This window comes from Cryptotermes secundus, unplaced genomic scaffold, assembly GCF_002891405.2.
Source record: "Cryptotermes secundus unplaced genomic scaffold, Csec_1.0 scaffold1314, whole genome shotgun sequence".
Taxonomy (NCBI): Eukaryota; Metazoa; Arthropoda; class Insecta; order Blattodea; family Kalotermitidae; genus Cryptotermes; species Cryptotermes secundus.
This window is the reverse complement of record NW_019720589.1, coordinates 776,716-797,267: the sequence shown is the minus strand read 5'-3', so window position 1 is coordinate 797,267 and position 20,552 is coordinate 776,716. Positions and strand designations below refer to the sequence as shown.

The 20,552-nt window shown below is 38.4% G+C and overlaps 2 protein-coding genes across 2 annotated transcripts in view; both read right to left on the bottom strand.

Moving 5' to 3' along the window:
* The window catches only part of LOC111870238 (nuclear receptor corepressor 1), a 209,257-nt gene extending 189,845 nt beyond the window's left edge, over positions 1-19,412 (bottom strand). The window contains exons 1-2 of the mRNA XM_023862351.1: positions 19,340-19,412; positions 18,639-18,798 (exon numbers count right to left, since the gene is read on the bottom strand). Of these exons, the coding sequence (XP_023718119.1) occupies positions 18,639-18,798; positions 19,340-19,412 (233 nt within the window). The remainder of the gene's footprint in view (positions 1-18,638; positions 18,799-19,339) is intronic.
* LOC111870202 lies at positions 19,395-20,351 on the bottom strand. The gene is made up of 2 exons (XM_023862295.2): positions 20,266-20,351; positions 19,395-19,704 (listed from the first exon to the last, which is right to left on the bottom strand). The coding sequence occupies exons 1-2, from the start codon at positions 20,302-20,304 to the stop codon at positions 19,414-19,416; spliced, it is 330 nt and encodes a 109-aa protein (XP_023718063.1). The 5' UTR covers positions 20,305-20,351; the 3' UTR covers positions 19,395-19,413.
* Positions 20,352-20,552: the final 201 nt, after the last annotated feature.

Genomic DNA, 20,552 nt, shown 5'->3' with positions numbered 1-20,552 from the left:
TTACCGCATGCCTTTACGTTATAACATTTCATATGTTCCTGTATATCGTTTAAAAACCGTTCCATGTTCCCTAAAGCTCAAGACCAACCGTCTGAACCGTGCAAGGCTCATGCTGTCGTTTAATGGGACTCTTCTACGTCTTCAGATACAACACAAAATCAGAATACGTAAAAACAACGGAAAAAGTTGAAGTCATATAGATATTCAATTTGTTGAATGTATTAGTACAGATTGCAAATAAAATGGGACTATATATACAAAAAAGTATCGATATTAGTGTTATGTACAAAAGCGATTTCAAAGAAATCTCTCATTCCAACATATTTTATGTTGGGGCGAAAGGTAATTCTGAACCTCCAAATACTGAGACATCTAAACTACATATATTTATAGTGGATTGCGAGCCCCATAGTTGTTTCACAATTGTCATTCAATCCGCAAAGTGGCTACTGAAATACATATAATATTGGCCGATTCCCCATTTGCTGAAAAATTCACTTGAAACCACCTCTTTGGTGCATTGTCATAAGGAATGGCCGTAGCCGATTAGAATCGCCACGATGACAGGTCATTCTTTAGGTTATATTCATCCTATTGTCGAAATTTCCGAGTTACTCCATAAAAATGGGCCATGAATATCATCCAACATAATTTCCCTATTCACTGTCCACCATAATTGAAAAAATAAACTTGCTTCAGGAATATAATATAGGATAATGAAGGCCAAATTTGTGTAAGATTGTTCAATAACTATGCTGATTACATATCTTCCATGGCACAATTAATTCTAATTTTATTAAGTGAACAAATCTCAACAACATTAGATAACAGGAGTCTAATAAGACAACCAAATACCTATTTATTTTCCTTATAGCAATGTTGTGGGAACAGTACCAAAAATAACTCCTAAAACACTGCATCCATTTAAAGTAATTTTCAATACACACAAAGAAAATAATTCCACATCCAGTAATAATGATGTACAGGAAGAAAAACTACACATCCAAAATCGTGTATTATGATGAAAGGTCTGCGATCATCGTAAGTAATGCGTAATATTGGTGAATAAACCCAAACCCAACATGAACATTTAATAATGGCTAAATCTAAATCAGAAAAAATACCCACTAAAATGTACTTAATATTGGCTCATTAACAACATGTTAATTACACTAAAATCGCATAACTAACTCATACAGCTTCTTATATGAATATTCTTACTGCTACAACTTAACATTTGTAACAGTTACATACAAAGCTCGAATATCACATAACGTTTCTTTTACTTCCAGCTCAAACATGGGTACAGAGATTTCGAACCAGGGCACATTGGCACCTCATAATTATAAACAATGTAATCAATCATTTTAACAGTAACAGTCTTATCAGTACTCACTGCACTCCAGTTTTTTTCTCCGGTATCTGAGGAATGCAATAAATCTGACCAGTAGTTTGACTTTATTATGTTGAAACCCACAAAAATGGTCCCCAGTAATTTCATCTACATAAGAAGTAAACCATGAAAGAAGAAATTGGACAAAATTGTTGGTAATAATATGCCTCAATAATTACTAGTCAGTTTATCACCTTTCTTATAAATAGGTATAATAACAGACTCCTTCCAGTGGAAAGGCAGTACTTTCTTATTCTAACAATACTGGGGTTTTATATCTTTTCAAAAACAACCTCAACCTCGAAATGACTAGGGGTACTATGTACTAACGGCTCAGCAGCCGTGTGTATTTCCATCTCCCTAACACCACTAACCCTAGGTACATTCAATAACTAAAAAAATTCTTCCATTTATTCAGCATGTGGGAATTTGAAACAAGATGACCCTTCTCCTCCTTTACCAAGTTAGTTCTAGGTTGATAACTATAAATTATTTATCCATCTACACAAGTTCTATAGCATTACTGCTCCGTTTGTTTCAAGTTCATTAACTTTATGTTTCTGACATTCCCTCTTTCTCACCATGAGATGCCTGCTAGCCTGTCTTACACTGTTCAGCTTGCCACTCATTTAACTTGGATCCTGAATCACGGATACAGAAGTTGTTACCCATGAACTAATAATTTTGAACATTCTTTGTCAAACCAGCGCTATATAGCTATTAAGCAATATTAGAGTGCCATGGAGTTATCACACAGAATTTAATCCACTTTCAGATATACTGAGAAATAGCCCATAACAAAGTTCAGAGTCAAAGAAATATATTTTTTCACAATCAGGTTTGCCAGATGAGAAGCTATCTACATGTGTGTTTTCCTCTTGCTGCTAACTGTTCTCTTCTAAGAGAAAAAATAGGAATACAATGAAACAATACATCAGCTATTTATACACTTCAAAGAAGTCTATGAGTCAGTTAAAAAATAAATAGTTTATAGTATTCTCACTAAGTTTGGTATACCCATGAAAATAGTTAACACTAATTAAAATGTGTTTAAATAAAAAATACAGTGAAGTCAGTACAAGAAAACATTTGTCTGATACTTTTCCTATTCTGAATGGTCTGAAACAAGGAGATGCTTTAAGAACACTGCTTTTAAACTTTTCTTCATAACACACCATTAGAAGATCCAAGAACACCAGGTGGGACTGAAAATGAACAGGACACATCACCTTCTAGTGTATACTGATGATAATTCACTGGGTAAAGACATAAATACCATAAGGAAAAACAGAGAAGCTCTATTAGCCACCAGTAAGGAGGTTAGTCTAGAAGCAACCTCAGAGAAAATGCAGTATACTCGTATGTCAATGAGTCACCAAAATGCAGGACAAAATCATACTACCCAGAGAGCTAATAAATCCTTAAAAATCTGGTAATTCTGAGAACAAAAGTAACAAATCAATATTGCACTCACATGCCAACTAAATGCAAATTATATGTGGGAAATACTTGCTAACATTCACTTCACAGCTGCTATCTAAAAGGTAATGACTAAATCTTCTTCCCGCATAAAGGGAAGAACAGAGACTGAAGGTGTTTTAAGAATTGGATGCTGAGAATAGTTTGACCCAAGAGGGATGAAATAATAGGAGGCTGAAGACAACAGCATAATGAGGAGCTTCAAAAAGTGTATGTCACATCAAATATTACTAAAATAATCAAATTAAGGAGGATGGACCATGCAGGACAGGGCATGTAGCATGCATGTGAAAGAGAAGTACATGCAAACCTTTTAGAAGAATATTAAAAGAGAAAGACTTCTAGGAAGACATAAACACAAAATGGAAGATAATACTAAAATTAATCTTAAAGGAATAGGATGGGAAGATGTTGATTGGATTCATTTCGTTGAAAACATGGGAACCAGTGGCGAGTTCTTGTGAACACGATAATGAACTACTGGGTTGCAAAGAATCAGGGAATTTCTCCAAGAGCTGAACAACTATTAGTTTCTCAAGTAGGATTATGCTCTATCTATGCAGATCTCTATTTTACGAATATGTAAAAAGTACTTACATTGACTACACACGTCACAAAGAGGCCAAGGTTCTTAGAAAACCCTAAAGCCAACAAGTAAATATGTATTTATACTCATTAGAGACACTGTTAATTCTATTTTGAATTCAGTGCACACTTCCAGAAGTGAAAATAGTGTCAAATTTTGATGGAATACTCAGTAAACTTTGAAAATATAAAAGTGTTGTATAACTGAAAATGTGCTGTACTAGCACTTCACTGAAAGCTACATCATGACTTCAGCCACCAATGATCATATTATCCTTACTGATAACACTCACATCCAACTCTTAAAACTTTGCTCCATAAAGTTTCCAGCTCTATGTTGGAACCTAAAAAGTGAGTTTCTGTACTTCGAAACTGCAGTACACTAAATCATATTTAGTTCACAATACACAAAGTAATTTATCACAATCACAAACTTTGGAATACGATTCTTAAATTGATTCATAAATCTTTCAGCAATAACATTTTGTTTCCCTCTGCAGTGCGATGTCTGTAGCAAGCACTTATGGTCCATCTTTTTAACTGAATTCATAATCTGGCTGGTTTCCCCCAATAATCAAAAAGAGTACCCAAACACACACCAAGTTTTCATCCCCATATTATTTGCACCCACATGACCACACATCAAAGGATTAGTAAAATAATGGTCAGAGTAAAACAACTGCTGAGAAAAAATAATAAAAATGACAAACCAGAATATTAAATTTTACTAAATGCCTGTAAACTTGTGCACACCACACCATACAGAATGAGTACTTATCACTGTGGTCACAACTTCTTTCCATAAACAAGATTATAAAGAAACAGATGTAAACTATACAATCAATTTAATGGAAATGAATGTACAATTTTAGCCAGTCACGGTAGCCGAGCAGTCTAAGGCATGCACTGTCTCCGCTCGCTTGGAAGCCAAAATCGTGGGCTCGAATCCCACTCAGGGCATGGATGTTTGTGTGCGTTTTTCTGTGTTTGTCAACAGGTAGAGGCCTTGCAACGAGCTGATCACTCGCCCAAGGAATCCTACCGTATGTGTAAGATCTAGAAAAACCGAAGTGAACGGAGTTCATGGAGGTAGGCCTAGGCCCACTGGGGCTGTAGTGCCAGGGGAAAAAAAAAGAATGTACAATTTTAAATCACGCAAGTCATCACTGCGTTCAATAAATAGATGTTGTATACAGTTTTTATCAAAAGTAAAAAAAATTATGGCCTTTGTGACTAGGTGATATCAAATATTGATGATTTTCAGAGATTTCTGCTAATCCTTCAGTTGCTATCTTCAGGAGTACTGACTCTGAGAAGACTTGCTAGCTCTCACATAGCTCTCTTGCTAAACAATGTGTTGGAGGTGGGGCCATGACTGGGTCAAACATAGGAGTGGTATGCTAACCAATTGGGAGCATCCACATGGTTCGTGAAAAGTGGCAATGAAAAGATGTTTCAGCAATGCTGTGTTATGGAAGATTTCTAGTATTATAAATTTTTTATAAAATATTCTTAACTACTGTAAAGAAAACTTGTGTATTTTATACATAATAATCTTTTGCATGATAATCTTTTCTCTAATTACGTTCAATTTGAGCTTCCATGTAGTAGATATTACTTCACTGGGCCATTCTGAACAAAAATTAAATCTGTCTTCCACTCAGAACTTTAGAGCTGACACTCTCAGGAAGACAAGACACATTTGGCCTCCCCACTGTGTGTCCAGTTTAAGGATTTCAAGCAAAGACTGCATAATAATCAACTGTGACACATAGACCCATTGCTAGGGAACGTCTTGGTAAACAAGCCTGCAACAAATATTCAACCAACAATACAGCAGACCTACAGGTATTTTCAGGCAACACCCACAATACATGCATGCAACAATAGCACCAATGTTGCAAGAGGTGTTTTCTATGTGGTTTGCATATATCCACTGCTAGGCAATGGATGTGTTTCTGCACTGTGGTGACCCGAGCTTACATAATGATTAGCCACCTACGAGTATAATTGAATATCTGGTCATAAGCCCCAGACTGGGCTCAAGACCGACCGACCAACCAACCAATGGACTGACTGACTGACAGACTGACCTTCAGTTGCAATGTGACTTTGACTTTGACTTGACAGTTAAGTTGGAAGTCAGTTATAGTTCAGTTGAAAGTCAACCTGTGAAGAGAAAACTTAGCATGTGAGAAGAAGACTTCATGTGTGCTGCTATAAATCTGTTGTCTGGACACGACTAATTAAGATTGAAAAGACCCTGTGTGTCCTAGCAATTTGTGAAGTACTCAGATAAGTGACAGCACTGTAATTTATTGTGATTACAAGTGACTGTAAAGGTGCCAATAAATCCAATCATCCAATCCAAAACCCTATCTTATAAGTCACACATACACATGACAATATTATTATATTTGAGGCACATTATTCTTCCAAGTTTCCAAATTGTGAATTCATGTAATATTACCTACCTAAAATCACTAGCAAAATTGAATAATATCACATAAAATGTGCAAAGTATTCCTAGAAATGTGATCTTCACCAAATGGTAGGTACCACATTTGAGTCCTGGAAAGGACACAATCACATCTATTGCTAAATGTTATCTGAAGCCAGTTATTAAACAACCTGACTGAGCATCACTGACACCACAAACAGACAGCAATAACTAAGATGATCAAAACGTATAAACAATAAAGGAATCTCATGAGGTATGAATCATCTCAGAAAGCTTCAATTACAGAACTGTAGCATCCCACTCTAGCAGTCAACTCCAAAACACTGAGATACAAGAGATATTCATTTTTATGTCTGATTAGAATGTATAACTATGCCATGTATCAATGTAGTCCAAAGTTTGAAAACAATTTTTCATAAAATATGTACCAGCATACTTTCCATACACTCCCCACAAAACACATTTGTACCTAGTGACTTGCAAACCATGCAGCAATCTCTCTGAATTTAATATGAAAGCTGAAGAACTGGAAAACTGCCATGGAACTTCATTAATAACAGTTATATCCCAAAGACAAAATCCAATGCATGCTTCAGATTCCTTGCTCCCTAAGAAGTTTATGGATCACAAAACCTATTAGGTCAGTACTCGTATATATACCATGTGAGGAATCCAATGAGGGATCCTTTCACTTCATGCAGTATAAAGGTGGGACACAAGGAGACGCCATAACTCAAGCGGTTAGTCGCTGGCTTCCCCACCGCGGCGGCCCAGGTTCCATCCCGGTCACGGTAGCCAAGCAGTCTAAGGCATGCACTGTCTTTGCTCACTCAGAAGCTGGGATTGTGGGTTCAGATCCCATGGATGTTTGTGTGCGTTTTTCTTTGTTTGTGTACAGGTAGAGGCCTTGAGACCAGCTGATCACCCACCCAAGGAGTCCTACCGAATGCGTTAAGATCTAGAAAAACCGAAGTGAACGGAGAAGTTCCTAGTGATAGGCCTAGGCCCACTGGGGCGTAGTGCCAAGGAAAAAAAATAGTGGCACTGGGGCGGGTTTTCTCCAAGTACTTCAGTTTCCCCTGCCCATCTTCATTCTGCCAAATTCTTCATCATCATAATCACCCGGGGCAGGCTACAATAGGCCAATCAGTGGCCGCCTTGCTGAGCGAATTAAAAATGGTGGGGCACAAGGCCTACCAGGTCAAATCCCTCATAAATATTTACAATATGGTGGTCACACAACTGTTAAATTGCATGAGACTTTGTGAGCTCATGCAACTACGCATGATATATAACAAGACAGGTACAAATATATTCACACAAGAATGCAAACAAAATCATAACATGAAAGGCAGCTAATCCTCTGAAATGTGACAAAGTTAATATATCTGAGAATGGTTGTAACAAATTAAAATTACATTTACAAAGTATAAAGCATTTAAATGCACATTAAAGATGGGGAATGTTTGCCACAATTCTGTTCCTTGCATTCATACAGTACTTCTCACCTCCCACATAAAAACCTACAGAACCTTAGCTTCATCTGCTGTTTTGGCTGGGACTGAAACTTCGCCTCGCACCCTTAGGGGAAAATACAGATTGAAGGTCTTCAAGAATACTGAGAAAAATATCTGGACTGAACAGAGTAGAAATAACAATATGACGGCTACTGCATAACGAGGAACTCCATTTTTAAGGTAAATGTAAAGCTGTCGCCATGAAGACGTATGAAGGAGTGGATGTACAGATCCACGTATTCTTGACCTTGGCACTAGTTGGAGGTGACTGGTTAGCTCCATGCCCCGGCAGCTTTACCCCCACGGAAAGTCCCCAGTACCCATTGGATTGGGAGGGAGGCTGGGTGGGCCCCAGAACTGGTCTAGACACTGTGGAGAGCAAAAAAGAATCTTTCCCCTACTGGAACTCGAACTCTGACCCTCCAGCAGTCCAGCCTGTAGCTATACTAACTGTGCTATCTGGGCTCATCCATAATTTGTACTCTAAATTGTCATCATCACCACCTGCACCACCAAGACCACCATTACTGTTGCCGCTGCTGTTCGAGAGATCAAATTGATGCGGTGGGCAGGCCATGTAGCACTGACTGATGAGATGGCAAATATAATACAATTCAATTGGAACAACTAATTGGAAGAGGCCTCTTGGAAAATCTGATATTGATTAAATAGAGAATAGTATTATAATTGATCTAAAATAAATAGGGTGTAGGAGGGTGGACTGAATTCAGCTGCTTCAAAATAGGTCCAACGGCAGACTCTTTTGAATCTAGTAATGAACCTTCACGTTCCATAAAATTCCATAATTATCTTCACCAGATGAGTGACTATCTGCTTCTAAAGAACACTCTCAAATGGGTTACTCAGTCAGCAAGTAGGTATAAGAATATTACATTTTCTACATCAATATTAACGTTACTATAAAGTCGTCATGTTTGTCCTAGAACACAGATGTCACAGTATTCAGTGCTTACTATTCAGCATATTTTATACTTTCTGTCCATTTGATTCTGCTGTGTAACTCCAACCAAAAGATGCACTTTCTGGAATCAGTGTTTCGAAAGTGGCCTGAGTTCGAGTGTAAAACAAAAAATATATAAATTTTTAATTCTGTCACATAAACCTCCTATGTGCCACTATGAACCTCTGCCTCAAGAGAATATTTCTGCCAAATTTCCATCCTTTCTAGAAATCCGATTCATGTCCAGAAACATCAAAGACAATAAAAGAAAGTAATGGATATTTCTTTTTCAGTCATTTGACTAACTGTTTTCCTTAGACAGCTGGGAATTTAAGAGACAGGTTTCATATATAAAACAAGGATCTGTATGAATTTTGCAAACCTTCAACCAGCTCACATCTGACAGTATCAAAGGAGAATATTTGCATAAGAAGGTGGCATCAGTATTATTTTTCAGGACTAAACAGTTTTTTACATTTGTGGAGGTTCAACACAAAGACATCTCAAAGGACAAAGCAAAGGTGGCACTGAGCCTAGGCACCATAACATGAGGCAAATATGGAGCACTGAAATAAATGATCCACTCCAGGCCTCAGCAGAATGTTATTAGTGTAGCCAGTAGCCAAGAAGTTGCATAGGTCCAGGTCTACTCAAGATGCACCACTGAATACAAAAATTTCTACCTCAGTCATTCCACTTAGAAACAGTCGCTTCTCTCTGGGCCATGAGAGGGCATGAAAATGTGAATTTTATATTCACTGTTCAGTCCACCAAAATCTATCTAATTAATACAAAGTAAACTCACCTAAGAACAATATACTGGTAACCATTTACATAAAAATTACAGTGGTTGCTGGACCAAAGCCTAAGATATGTCAATTACAACAATCCAACCCATAAAACTTACAGAACTCTGGGAAAAGCTGGAGACATAATTTGCAATAAAGACTGGACAATGGTAGTCTACTTGCAGATTCTAACGGCATTACGAACAGAGAGATAAACTACTTTCAATAACAAAAAAAAAATCTGACAAACTTGAAAATGATATTACGAAACTGTAATATATAACATAAATAAACAGAAGTCCAACAACTTAAACAAGTTTAATATGAGTAAGAAAAAATTATGCCTTTACATATTTCCACCATTACTGGCCATCATCAAAATGAATAATTAGTATTATAAAGGAATTGCTTTAGATATGTTGTTGTTTAAACACAGATTGTTAATATAGTAATAAAACGGACTTACTGTAGTAAAACTCAAGAGGACATAGCTAATACTGATAAAATAGGTTGTTTGCATATATGTAGCAAGAGTAATTGTTTTGTTTTTTTATGCAACTGGTGTGGGACTAAGTCCCTTGTACTGCCGCCACTTCTGGCCTATGCTACCAGTCCAATATGATGGGTGAGGGTGATTGTGGAGCAATTGATGGAATGAAGACTGGCAGGGGAAACCGAAGTACTCAGAGAAAACCTGTCCCAGAGCCACTTTGTCCACCACAAATCCCACTTGATCAGACCCAGGATCGAACCCAGGCCGCCACAGTGGGAAGCCAGCGACTAACTGCTTGAGCTATGGCGCAGCCTCAAGGGTAATTGGTTAAAATTGATTAAAGTTACAGAGTCTTGTTAAGCACAAATGAGAATATATTGTCAGTTATGTAGGATATTTTATTGACTGCTGTACTATTGTCCTTATGTCCATTTGCAAATAAGGATTCTTCAGCTCCATATTACTTCTATATTAAAACATATTTCTAACACAAAAAGCACCCAGAAATGACCTAAGACAGAATGCTGAACATGACATAATGAGAAATCCATTAACTCGTACTTCATATCAGGTTTATGCAAGACTTGAATTATCGGTGTAAAGAATTTATTCATTTATTCACACACCTATTTACAGAAAACAACACCGCAATGGGTGAACATGAAGCTGTAAACTGTGTCTAACCCATCTCTGAGGGTGCATAATCATTAAGAGTGATACAGATCATTACAACAGACAAGAGCATAACCAAAACCAGAGCCCACCACTGATCATGCACCATAACCCATCCTCAAAACCAAAGTCTCTAGGACACATCTTAACATATCGCCAATTTCATTCTCTCTCTTCCAGTAATAAGACATTTCCCCACAATAATTCTGAGTACATTCACTGTATTACCCATATTTTCTCCATGTCCAGTCCACTACAATCTCCTTGATTTCACAATTCTGAGATTATGTGACTTTTACAAATCAGGGGGTTCCTTATAACACAGCAGCTTATATGAATGCATACTTCATTCGCTTCAGACACAAATATTTTGCTGGCCATTTTGTTTTTAAACACTTGTAATGTACTCAGAATTACTGAGTTTTGGACTTCCTCCATCCTCCAGTATTCTGAAAACTAGAGAACGCAAAATTTCGGAAACTGGATCTGTTTCAGGTGAGGGGGGTGACACCTACTCTGTTGGATCCCTCAGAAAGAGCTAACCTCAATCACTCACCTCAGGACAGAAACAGATTCAGTTTCTGAAAAGTTGTGTGCTCTAGGTTTCTTTTAATTCTGGAAAATGTACAAAGTCCAAAAACACAATAATTCTGAATGTTATATGACATCTTCAGACCCCTTTAGAATCTACTTGTAATTTACATTTTCTTTGTAAGTTATTTCACATTGCTGTATCAAATGGTAGGATGACTGATGAATTGGCAAGGACCTCAAAGGTAGCAGCCCTGCCCTAAATGAGGTGCTATGCCAGCATTTTAAGAGGACTGAAACAATGAAAACCCTGCCAGGATGACCAAGTCCTGGCCGAGATTTGAACCAGCACCTCCCAAATAAAAAATCTGGATCATTAATTCTACACCAATCTGTTCAGTGTAATTTATGTTGCCCTCTCTCTGAGTAATATGCCTCATTTCACAACCATAATTAACTAATGAAAGGACTACATGCAGCAGAATCCTTCCTGGGAGCTAACAATTGCTCAGCTGTGCAAGAAACACCCTCAACAGTGGTTCTTCCTTCAATATAAGGAATCAAATAACTGAGCCATGCATAATTACAAGCAGAATTATAGTTTCATATTATTTAATCGTTACCTTCTAGGCAGCAGCTGGGATGATCAAACATTCTAAACTGAATGGTTAGTGGGCATTCCTCTGAGCTTAATTTGCTCGTAATTGTTTCATGAATAAAATACTGATCTGGTACTTCTGTTCCCATATATTTGGTCTTCGCCACAGTTCTCGTGACTTTATACTAGCTATCTTTATATTACCATTTTGTGTTCCATTCGGATGACATCAATACACATTTGATTCTCTCCACTTATATCTAGATTAAACCCATTTGAAGCATGTGACAGAACACCTGTTCTTTTTTTCTTTGCTCATTTTACATCCACACAAAACAATCTGCAAAATTACTGCCTTAAAATCTTGTTCTCTGGTGCTCTGTAAGCAATGACTGTTTATAAATGAAGAGTAACAAGGATTCCCTGACTCTATTCTTCTTCTAACTTCCAACATCAAACTTGTTTCTATTTGTTAGCATCCTTCAAAGAGACTTACTTATATTCTGGAAAGTTTCAAAATTATTTGTCACTAACAGTTATGTTCTGACACAATGTTGCAGAGTCAAGTCACCTGACATACTCATATACTTAATTTTATCTATATTTACTTCTGTATCAATCCTTTGATAGCTTGTGAATGAATTTCTGTGTTATTCCTTATGATATTTATACTGTTACCTAATTATTTAACATGATCAGTACCGCAAGTGTATGAAGGAGGCTACTCCTTCGACTTTCCTCCTTGCATATTCTAAAAGAGAACTACATATCAGAGGAAATAATACTTCCAAATACAAGTTTATCGCTATATCAGACCACTCCACCTACAGATTTTCATCTATTAATCTGATTAAATAGGCATTCAGGCCGCACCATTGCTCAAGCGGTTAGTCACTGGCTTCCCACCGCAGTGGCCCGGGTTCGATCTCGGGTCTGGTCAAGTGGGATTTGTGGTGGACAATGTGGCGCTGGGGCAGGTTTTCTCGGAGTACTTCTGTTTCCTCTTTCAATCTTCATTCCACCATTTGCTCCACAATCACCCCCACCTATCATCTGGGGCTGGTACAATAAGCCAGAAGTGGCCGCAGCACAAGGGACTTAGTCCCACCCCACTAGCAATAAGAAAATAGGCATTTTAATTCTTAACAAAAAATAAGCTATCTTTCCATCAACATCCTTATTGGCAGATGCAAGGCACACATTTGCAACAGTGACATCCCCACACCATCAATCCCAAAGAACGAAATGTGACATCCTACTTTAACAAACTGCATACTTATAAAAGAGTAATAAAACTGTCTCTAGTAATTTTCAGTAAACTTAGTCCTGTTATCATAAAAAATATAACAATGGGAAGCATGAAAATTCTCTTACAAACTTGAGAGAGCACTGGTCCAAAAATAACTGTGCAAAAAACAAGTGTATCTGCACATCTAAGCATCAAAGCCCTGGGAAATATTAACTGGTTAATTCTCTAATCCATTCCAAAGTCAGGCAGCAAATAACATCTTACACCACACATTTTCAAACTTTCATATTGAAAACTAACTTCAGCACAATACCTTATGGACCAATATACTCTTCAAGACTGGGGAACAGACCAAGCATGGCCTAATCTAGGAATGTGATAATACCTTACAGTTCACTGGATGTAGATGAATGGCCTATAGGCTATTTCACGTCAATGCAAGAAAAATTATTTACATGTGTACATCTAATTCAATTCTGTGAAAGGTCTTTTGTCCCCCCTAATTATAAAAAGGCCAGAACCAGCCTTCTTACAACTGGTTTTCCATCTCTGCCTTGTGCCCTGTTCCTACTCACGGCTAAAAAGCTTGAAACTTTGGTATGGGTTTCAATCCCGAAACTTCCAAGTACCCAGTGGTGTAAGACTATATTTCTGGAATTGTGTACTGACAGACAAACATAATATTCACTTCGGTTCTGAAAATGATTTCAAGAAACCACAAGAAAAGTAGTTTTTCTGGAATGCTGTGTGGCTGCTGATAACAAGATACATTATTAATCTGAGTTCTGAAACTACTTTTTGAGAAGTGAAAGAAAACTATCATCTAGTTTGGGATATAAAATGAACCAAAGTGGCTGACTGTATGAAGTGTGAGCAATAACCCAACTATTTACAATCAAAGCATTCAGCCCTGAACAGCAGTACATCTACAAAGTCCCTGCACAAATGAACATGCCATTCCTTTCAGATAAAGCCTGTTTTACACAAAACTGTGAACTAAGCAATAAGTTAGCAATGTGAACTGTGATCCTGAGTATAGTGAAATTGTACGACGCCAGCATTACAGGCAACAAAATGTACTGTTTCAATCCACATGCCTGGAAACATCTGTACGTGAATTATCTACGTAGAAATATACAAAACAGACTTAAGCTATTATGCATTTTCTTTAAAGGTCCTGTATTGCTAACCCACCATTTGGTAACAAGTCAAACACACCTCACATACACCATACATTGATAATCATGATCTAAAACCACCATTTTCTTGAATTTAGTTTGTGCATTATTCACAACCTAGTGACTATGAAGGTAAAGTTTTCATTGTGCTTAAGTACGCACGCCATAGAGACATACAAGAAAATTGTGGTACAGTTCAACTATTCTCAGCCTCTGTACTAGATGGAGGTGAGTCGTCAGCTTCAAGCCCCTGCCACTTTACTCCCCAGGGAAAGAGCGCCATGGTACCCACTGAATAGGAGCCTGGGTGGGCCCCAGGGCCAGAATGGGAGCCGTGGAAAGGAAAGAAATATCTTGCCCCTGCCATGAATCGAACACCAGTTCCTTGAGTGTGCAGTCTATAACCCATTACTATACTGACTGAGTTATTCTAGCTCCCACTTAGTCACTATTTTAACTTAAAGTCACAGATTAATGAATTCAAGAATTAATCAGTAAATTAATCTGAAATAGCTAATAATTTAAAAATATAGCATATACCTATTTTACCTGTTGTATGAATAGAAATTATAATGAGGAGCTCCATAACTTGTACACTTCTCGAAGTATAATTAGAATGATCAAGTCAAGGAGGATGACGTGGGCAGGTCATGTAGCTCGAATGGGGAGATGAGGAATGTGTATAGGATATTGGTGGGAAAGCCAGAAGGAAAGAGACCACAGGGAAGACCAAGGAGTAGGTGGGTGGACAATATTAGAATGCATCTTAGAGAGATAGGATGGGATGGTATGGATTGGATAGATCTGGCTCAGGATAGGGACCAGTGGAGGGCTCTTGTGAACACGTTAATGAACCTCAGGGTTCCATAAAATGCTGGGAAATTCTTGAGTAGCTGCAGAATTGGCGGCTCCTCAAGAAGGACTCAGCTACATGAGTAAGTAAGTATGAATGGAAATTTCCGTATCTTAATCTAGAGAGAAAAAGACACATTGACTGAAGCTGGAAAAAAATGTGCGAAGCAGAATGTCCTGATGTAAGGGAGCTCAAGGTAGGGATGACCACAGAAATCACGTACTAAGATTCACAGTTTGTATTCTTCAGTGTTAATGATCAAAAATGAGATGAAGTGACAGAAGGTTGGAGACAACTCCATAATGAGGAGCTTCATAACTTGTACTCTTCTCAAAGTACAATTAGAATGATCAAGTCAAGGAGGATGAGGTGGGCAGGGCACGTAGCATGAATGACGGAGAAGAGGAATGCATATAGCATTTTGGTGGCAAAGCCAGAGGGAAAGAGCCCATCGGGAAGACCAAGGCATAGGTGGTTGGACAATATTAAAATGGATCTTTGAGAGACAGGATGGAATGGTATGGATTGGATTGGATTGATCTGGCTCAGGAATGGAACCAGTGGAGGGCTCTTGTGAACACAGTAATGAACCTTCAGGTTCCATAAAATGCTGGGAAGTTCTTGAGTAGCTGCACAATTGGCAGCTTCTCCAGAAGAGCTCAACTCCATGTGTGTGTGTCTGTGCGTTAACGACCAAAATATTGCCATGTGCATGATGGAAATTGGAAAACCTCATGAAAGGTGTGGATACTTTTAAATAGAACCTTAGGGAAATATCTGTGAGGTGTGGACTGGCTCATAGCATGAAAAAGGAGGCTTTTGTAAGTGATGATGACAAACCTTTGAATTCCAGGACAACACAGATTTTCTTAAACAACTAACAACATAAAGATGGTCATTTACGTACTGCATCAAATCTTATGTACATAAATCCTCTAAACATATGTGAAAATCAATGGACTGCCCAGTTTTCCTCATTGCACCCCTCTCCCCATTTCTCCACTGAGCCACTCACTCTTCATTATCTAACTGTGTTTAATATTCATGTTCTCTGAACAATATAGTATACGTTGTATGCCCTACTTCTCCAATATCCGAATTTTGCCGCCTTTGATAAGATGAATAGTCTCACCTTCTCGAATTTTGGGGTTTAGTTATTTAACGACTCCTTATCAAACGCTGTCAGTACTGCCATAATTATTTCCTTGTATTTCCTAGTCGGAAGAAGGAAAATTACAACATTTTACGTTAATTCTAATCAGGTAACCACCAAGCAAAACGAAGGAACAGTAACCACTACACCACCTTGTCTGGAACTCTGTGACTGACTGCTGAGGGCACAATTTGCTGAAGCTAAGCACTGGGAAGGATAGCTACGTTTTCATAATTATGATATAGGCCTGTCTCAGCTATGTTTAAAAAGGGACATTTCTTTTCGCTTCTTGGGATTCATTTCAAAATTCCTCTTCTACTGTACTTTAACATCACATCCTCAGGCAGTAGAGGCCATAGTCACAATCGAGTTTCTGTGCACCACACCTTGGCAGTATAAATATTTTATCAGCAGGAAATGAAATACTACAACTAAAATAAAATGTAATTAAAGCTAAGGCTTTTCGATTTCAGTTTCAATTGCATATTGCGTTAACAGGTGTAAATATACTGTGTAGCTGAGCAAAGTAGGTTTCACACGCATTAACAGATCAATCTTTTGTCGTCAAGAAACACTTCTGCACAAAATGTATATTTAACACTAATCTCAACTTCATGGAGCTGAGCCCTTCTTGAGAAGCTGCCAACCGTAGCCACCGAAAAACTTTCAGCATTTTATTGAACCCAAAGGTTCATTACCATGTTCACAAGACCCCTCCACTGATCCATATCCTGAGCCAGATCAATCCAATCCATACCATCCCATCCTATCTATCTAAGATCCACTTTAACGCTGTCCACCCACCTATGTCTTGGTCTTCCTAGTGGTCTATTTCATTTCGGTTTTCCCATCAATATCCTATACGCATTCCTCTTCTCCACCATTCATGCTACATGCCCTTCCCATCTCATCCTCCTTGATTTGATCATTCTAAGTATGTTTGTCAAGGAGTACATATTACAAAGCTCCTCATTGTGCAGTTTTCTCCAATCTCCTATCACTTCATCCCTCTTCAGTCCAAATATTCACCTCAGCACCGTGTTCTCAAACACCCTCAGTCTATGGTGGTTATTACTAACAGATTAAAAACGATTTAAGTACTACCCTCAAGAACAATAAAAATTCTATTCCAATAATTGTAAACCCGTGAGATGTTCCCACATTGTTGTCTTCGCCAAGAAGTTTCAAAGCCCTAGAAAGATATATATATAGATTGGTCTTTATATTTCTATGCAACAATCGCCATACGCAATATTGTGCATGGCAGACTTCCTTGGGCTCACATGGTAGGCCTATAATTTTTTCGACACACTACAGTCTGTCACGATGACATCAGATGAATATGTGTCTGAAGAACCTCCATCCAAAGATATTTTCTGACTCCTCACTAATTCAGGAACATGTTATAAGATATTTTCTGACTCCTCACTAATTCAGGAACATGTTATAACTTATGTAACGCACAGTCGAACTACGCTTGGAAAATCAGACTTACTGAAGAAGTATGGGCAGACGTTTAAAATAATGAGGCAAGACATATAAGGCTACACAAATAATTCATTCTTGGTGTCAAATGTGTCCCAACAAACAATGGCCGCTAGCAATTATATGGCGACTACAATGAAGAGGCTTTCTGTGAACAGTTCACCTAACCGACCACACATCCCACGATTCAATTTATGGTATGTGTGAAATTCATTTTGTCACTAACGCGGAAGTTTCGTTAAACGCGTCAGATGCGAACTCAGAAAATGGACTGTGCATTAAACAATTTATCATAAAACTCTTAAAGATGCATACTTGGCTAAACACACAATAGCCAACATACCGCAAAGCTATGTGTGTAAGCAATCGCATTCATTAGCTTCCACAAATGAAGACTTTTCCGCACAATGTACGAGAAAGTAACAAAATGAGAATGTATTTATTTTAATTGTTTCCTGAGCTGATGGGTTTAAAGTCCGAAGAATATTTAATTTGAAATTTGTGCTATGAGTACAAAAATTATCCTCCTATGAAATGTTTCATCCCCCATAAAGTACAATCAAACGTAGTAAAACATGGGGATGCCTGAAAAATTACAACGATGCCATATCGCACGAGATGGGACAAACTGGCACCAGTGTGATCACTCATGCACTCACTGAACCGCTGTTGCCACACCTCACGGGCTCTGCAAGACTCCACGTCAACAGGAACTACGATCGAAATATCATGGGAATTCATCTTGTAATATCAGAAACGCAAAAATACAGACATGTTTGTAATGAAGCCAGCAAAATCAAGGTATTGCTAATAACCATTAATTGCGATGAAACAGCGACTTGTTAAAAGTAGTGCTATTAGTATTCAGCGATTTTCATAAATTTGACGGCCTTTAAAACTTGGCGAATTGGTAAAGACTTCACTGGGCAGATGCGGCTGAAAATTCGATCCACACAACTAAATACTCAACAAATGATGCGATTTCGTAAACCTTAGATCATAAAAAGTAATTCATATTTTGTAACTCCGGTTTATGAAATATAATATAAATAGTATTATTTAACTTACGCCACTGCTACCCTAAGGAATCAGTTCACACATAACTGCTCAACAATGATCTGTTTTAACGGTACTTTCACCCAGCCTGCTCCCTTCCTGTAGACAACTTGCATATATACTGCACGTCCAATGAGTCCTAATTACAAATATGGAATTAAATCAAATGTATGAGGAAATTCTCACCTGTGAAGAGCTGGAGACCTTTGTGCGTATGCCATCGGAGCCTGAGGTGGCATTCCACCATGTTCAAGATGTACAACTGATTGTTGAACAGTTTCCATAATAATGAATGCGGGGGAGGCCCGAGGGCTTGTTGGATCTTCTTCGACGCCGACGCCACCGTCTGAGCACAAGTAAAATACACGAAACTATTACTTTATCAACCCTTTCCTATTCTTGCACCTTATTCATTGCACTTATTAAACTTCTTGTTTCTTCTTAATTTTGAAGGGTTGGGAGGGTTTGAGGGAACGGGGGAGACGGTTACGTTTTCACTTCACCATCTTGATTCCGCCTCTGTCGTCTAGAACGTTGCAGATTTTAGTCGACTCTTCATGTTTAACGCTTCTCGTTTTGCGTAAACAGATGGACCGAAGTTGCATCCAACGCACTGATTCTGAACTACGAATGAACGGAATTTTGATAAAACAAAAAAACACACACGCTTATCTTCTTCCAGCTCGGGAGAATGGCGATAAAAAATGAAGTCTCAAGCAAAAACAACTCACCGTAGATATATTTTCTCTCGCTTCTTGCGACGTTCACGTTCCAAAATACCAGTTTTTTTATAATGGCTAAGAAATCCAATACACCTGCTACCCCCTCATATTATAGTTTTTTTTTATATTCTTCCCTTGTGTTTCACAGTACGGGGCGATGCAAACGAGGAAGCAACAACGATAACTGTGATAGCGCTTCAGCAACTACATTGTAGTTTGGTATTTTGCTAGCGGCCATACTAGGCACAAAATGCTAGCTGCTCCTCGTTGCGTTGTCCGTCCTGAGAAGAGTTGCGGTTGAAGCTGCCTGACTTAGTGGTTTGTTCTGCAGTAGTAGCTTTCTTGCATAGTCGACGACCATTGCTACCATTTGTGCTTACCTGTTGGAACAACGCACTTGAATCGTACTGCTTGCCACGGCAGCTGTTACCACTCCGATAAGAATAATACTGTGACTTGTATGGAACAAACATGTGGGGCCTGTTATTTCTACTGACGAGTATCTGTCGGAAATTGCACTCTCTTGCCCGCTGAAAATATGACAGAGACACGATCATTAGTACAATGACAACACTTATCTTGCCGCCATTTTTGTTGCACGTGGATATCAAATATTTATCCTTTTATTACATAGAATTCGTGTTTTGCATTTGAAATAGGCCTACGGTTATCCAAATTGACAGGATTAAATGATGAATATATTTGTAGGATACTGTTTATGTTTTAAGATGTGAAGCTCAATATGTAGCATAATCGAAGACGCTGTTCACTGTTCTAAAATGCGACCAGAAAACTATTATCACAATATGCACGAAAGAACGTAATAATGAATCGATGTATAGTAGAATCACACGCAATAATACACGACACTGTCGATCAGCAATGTTAACAATAACTTCTCTGCCTTATGACTACTGACCACACATGTAAATGGAAGTGGAGTGAGGTACATACACCCAATCGCCGTCCGTCAGACCTTAGCACTCAGTCATCAGACCACAGCAGTAGACTGCGCGTTCAAAATATTGACTCCCTCCAAAAAAAAAAATATGTACTCGTGCACACGCAAAATCTTATCAAGTTGAATTTACCTTCGTAATGCCCAGTGTCTTCCTATTGTCTTTTAACATACCTCTCCCTTAAATGTTTTAAAGTCATTGAACTAGCCCTAGAAAACCATTACACTCACACACATACAGAAAACCAGCACCAGCAGTAGAGGGCCTGAGTAGGCAGCAGGCTCGTAGGCTTGCAAACAGGTTTTGGAAGAGTCCATGTTCCGAAAAGGGAAGAGGGGTGTTATGGAGCGCTATCAATGGGACCCGTGAGTGGGGAAACGAGACGAAGGGGAAAGGGTCGGAGGGGAGTGGGATGACGT

Excerpts from the sequence above, each read along its gene's own strand:
- LOC111870202 (XM_023862295.2), bottom strand. The coding sequence starts at position 20,304 with ATGTTAAAAGACAATAGGAAGACACTGGGCATTACGAAG. Across the intron at positions 19,705-20,265 it reads AGACACTGGGCATTACGAAG|CGGGCAAGAGAGTGCAATTT; the intron begins GTAAATTCAACT and ends TCATATTTTCAG.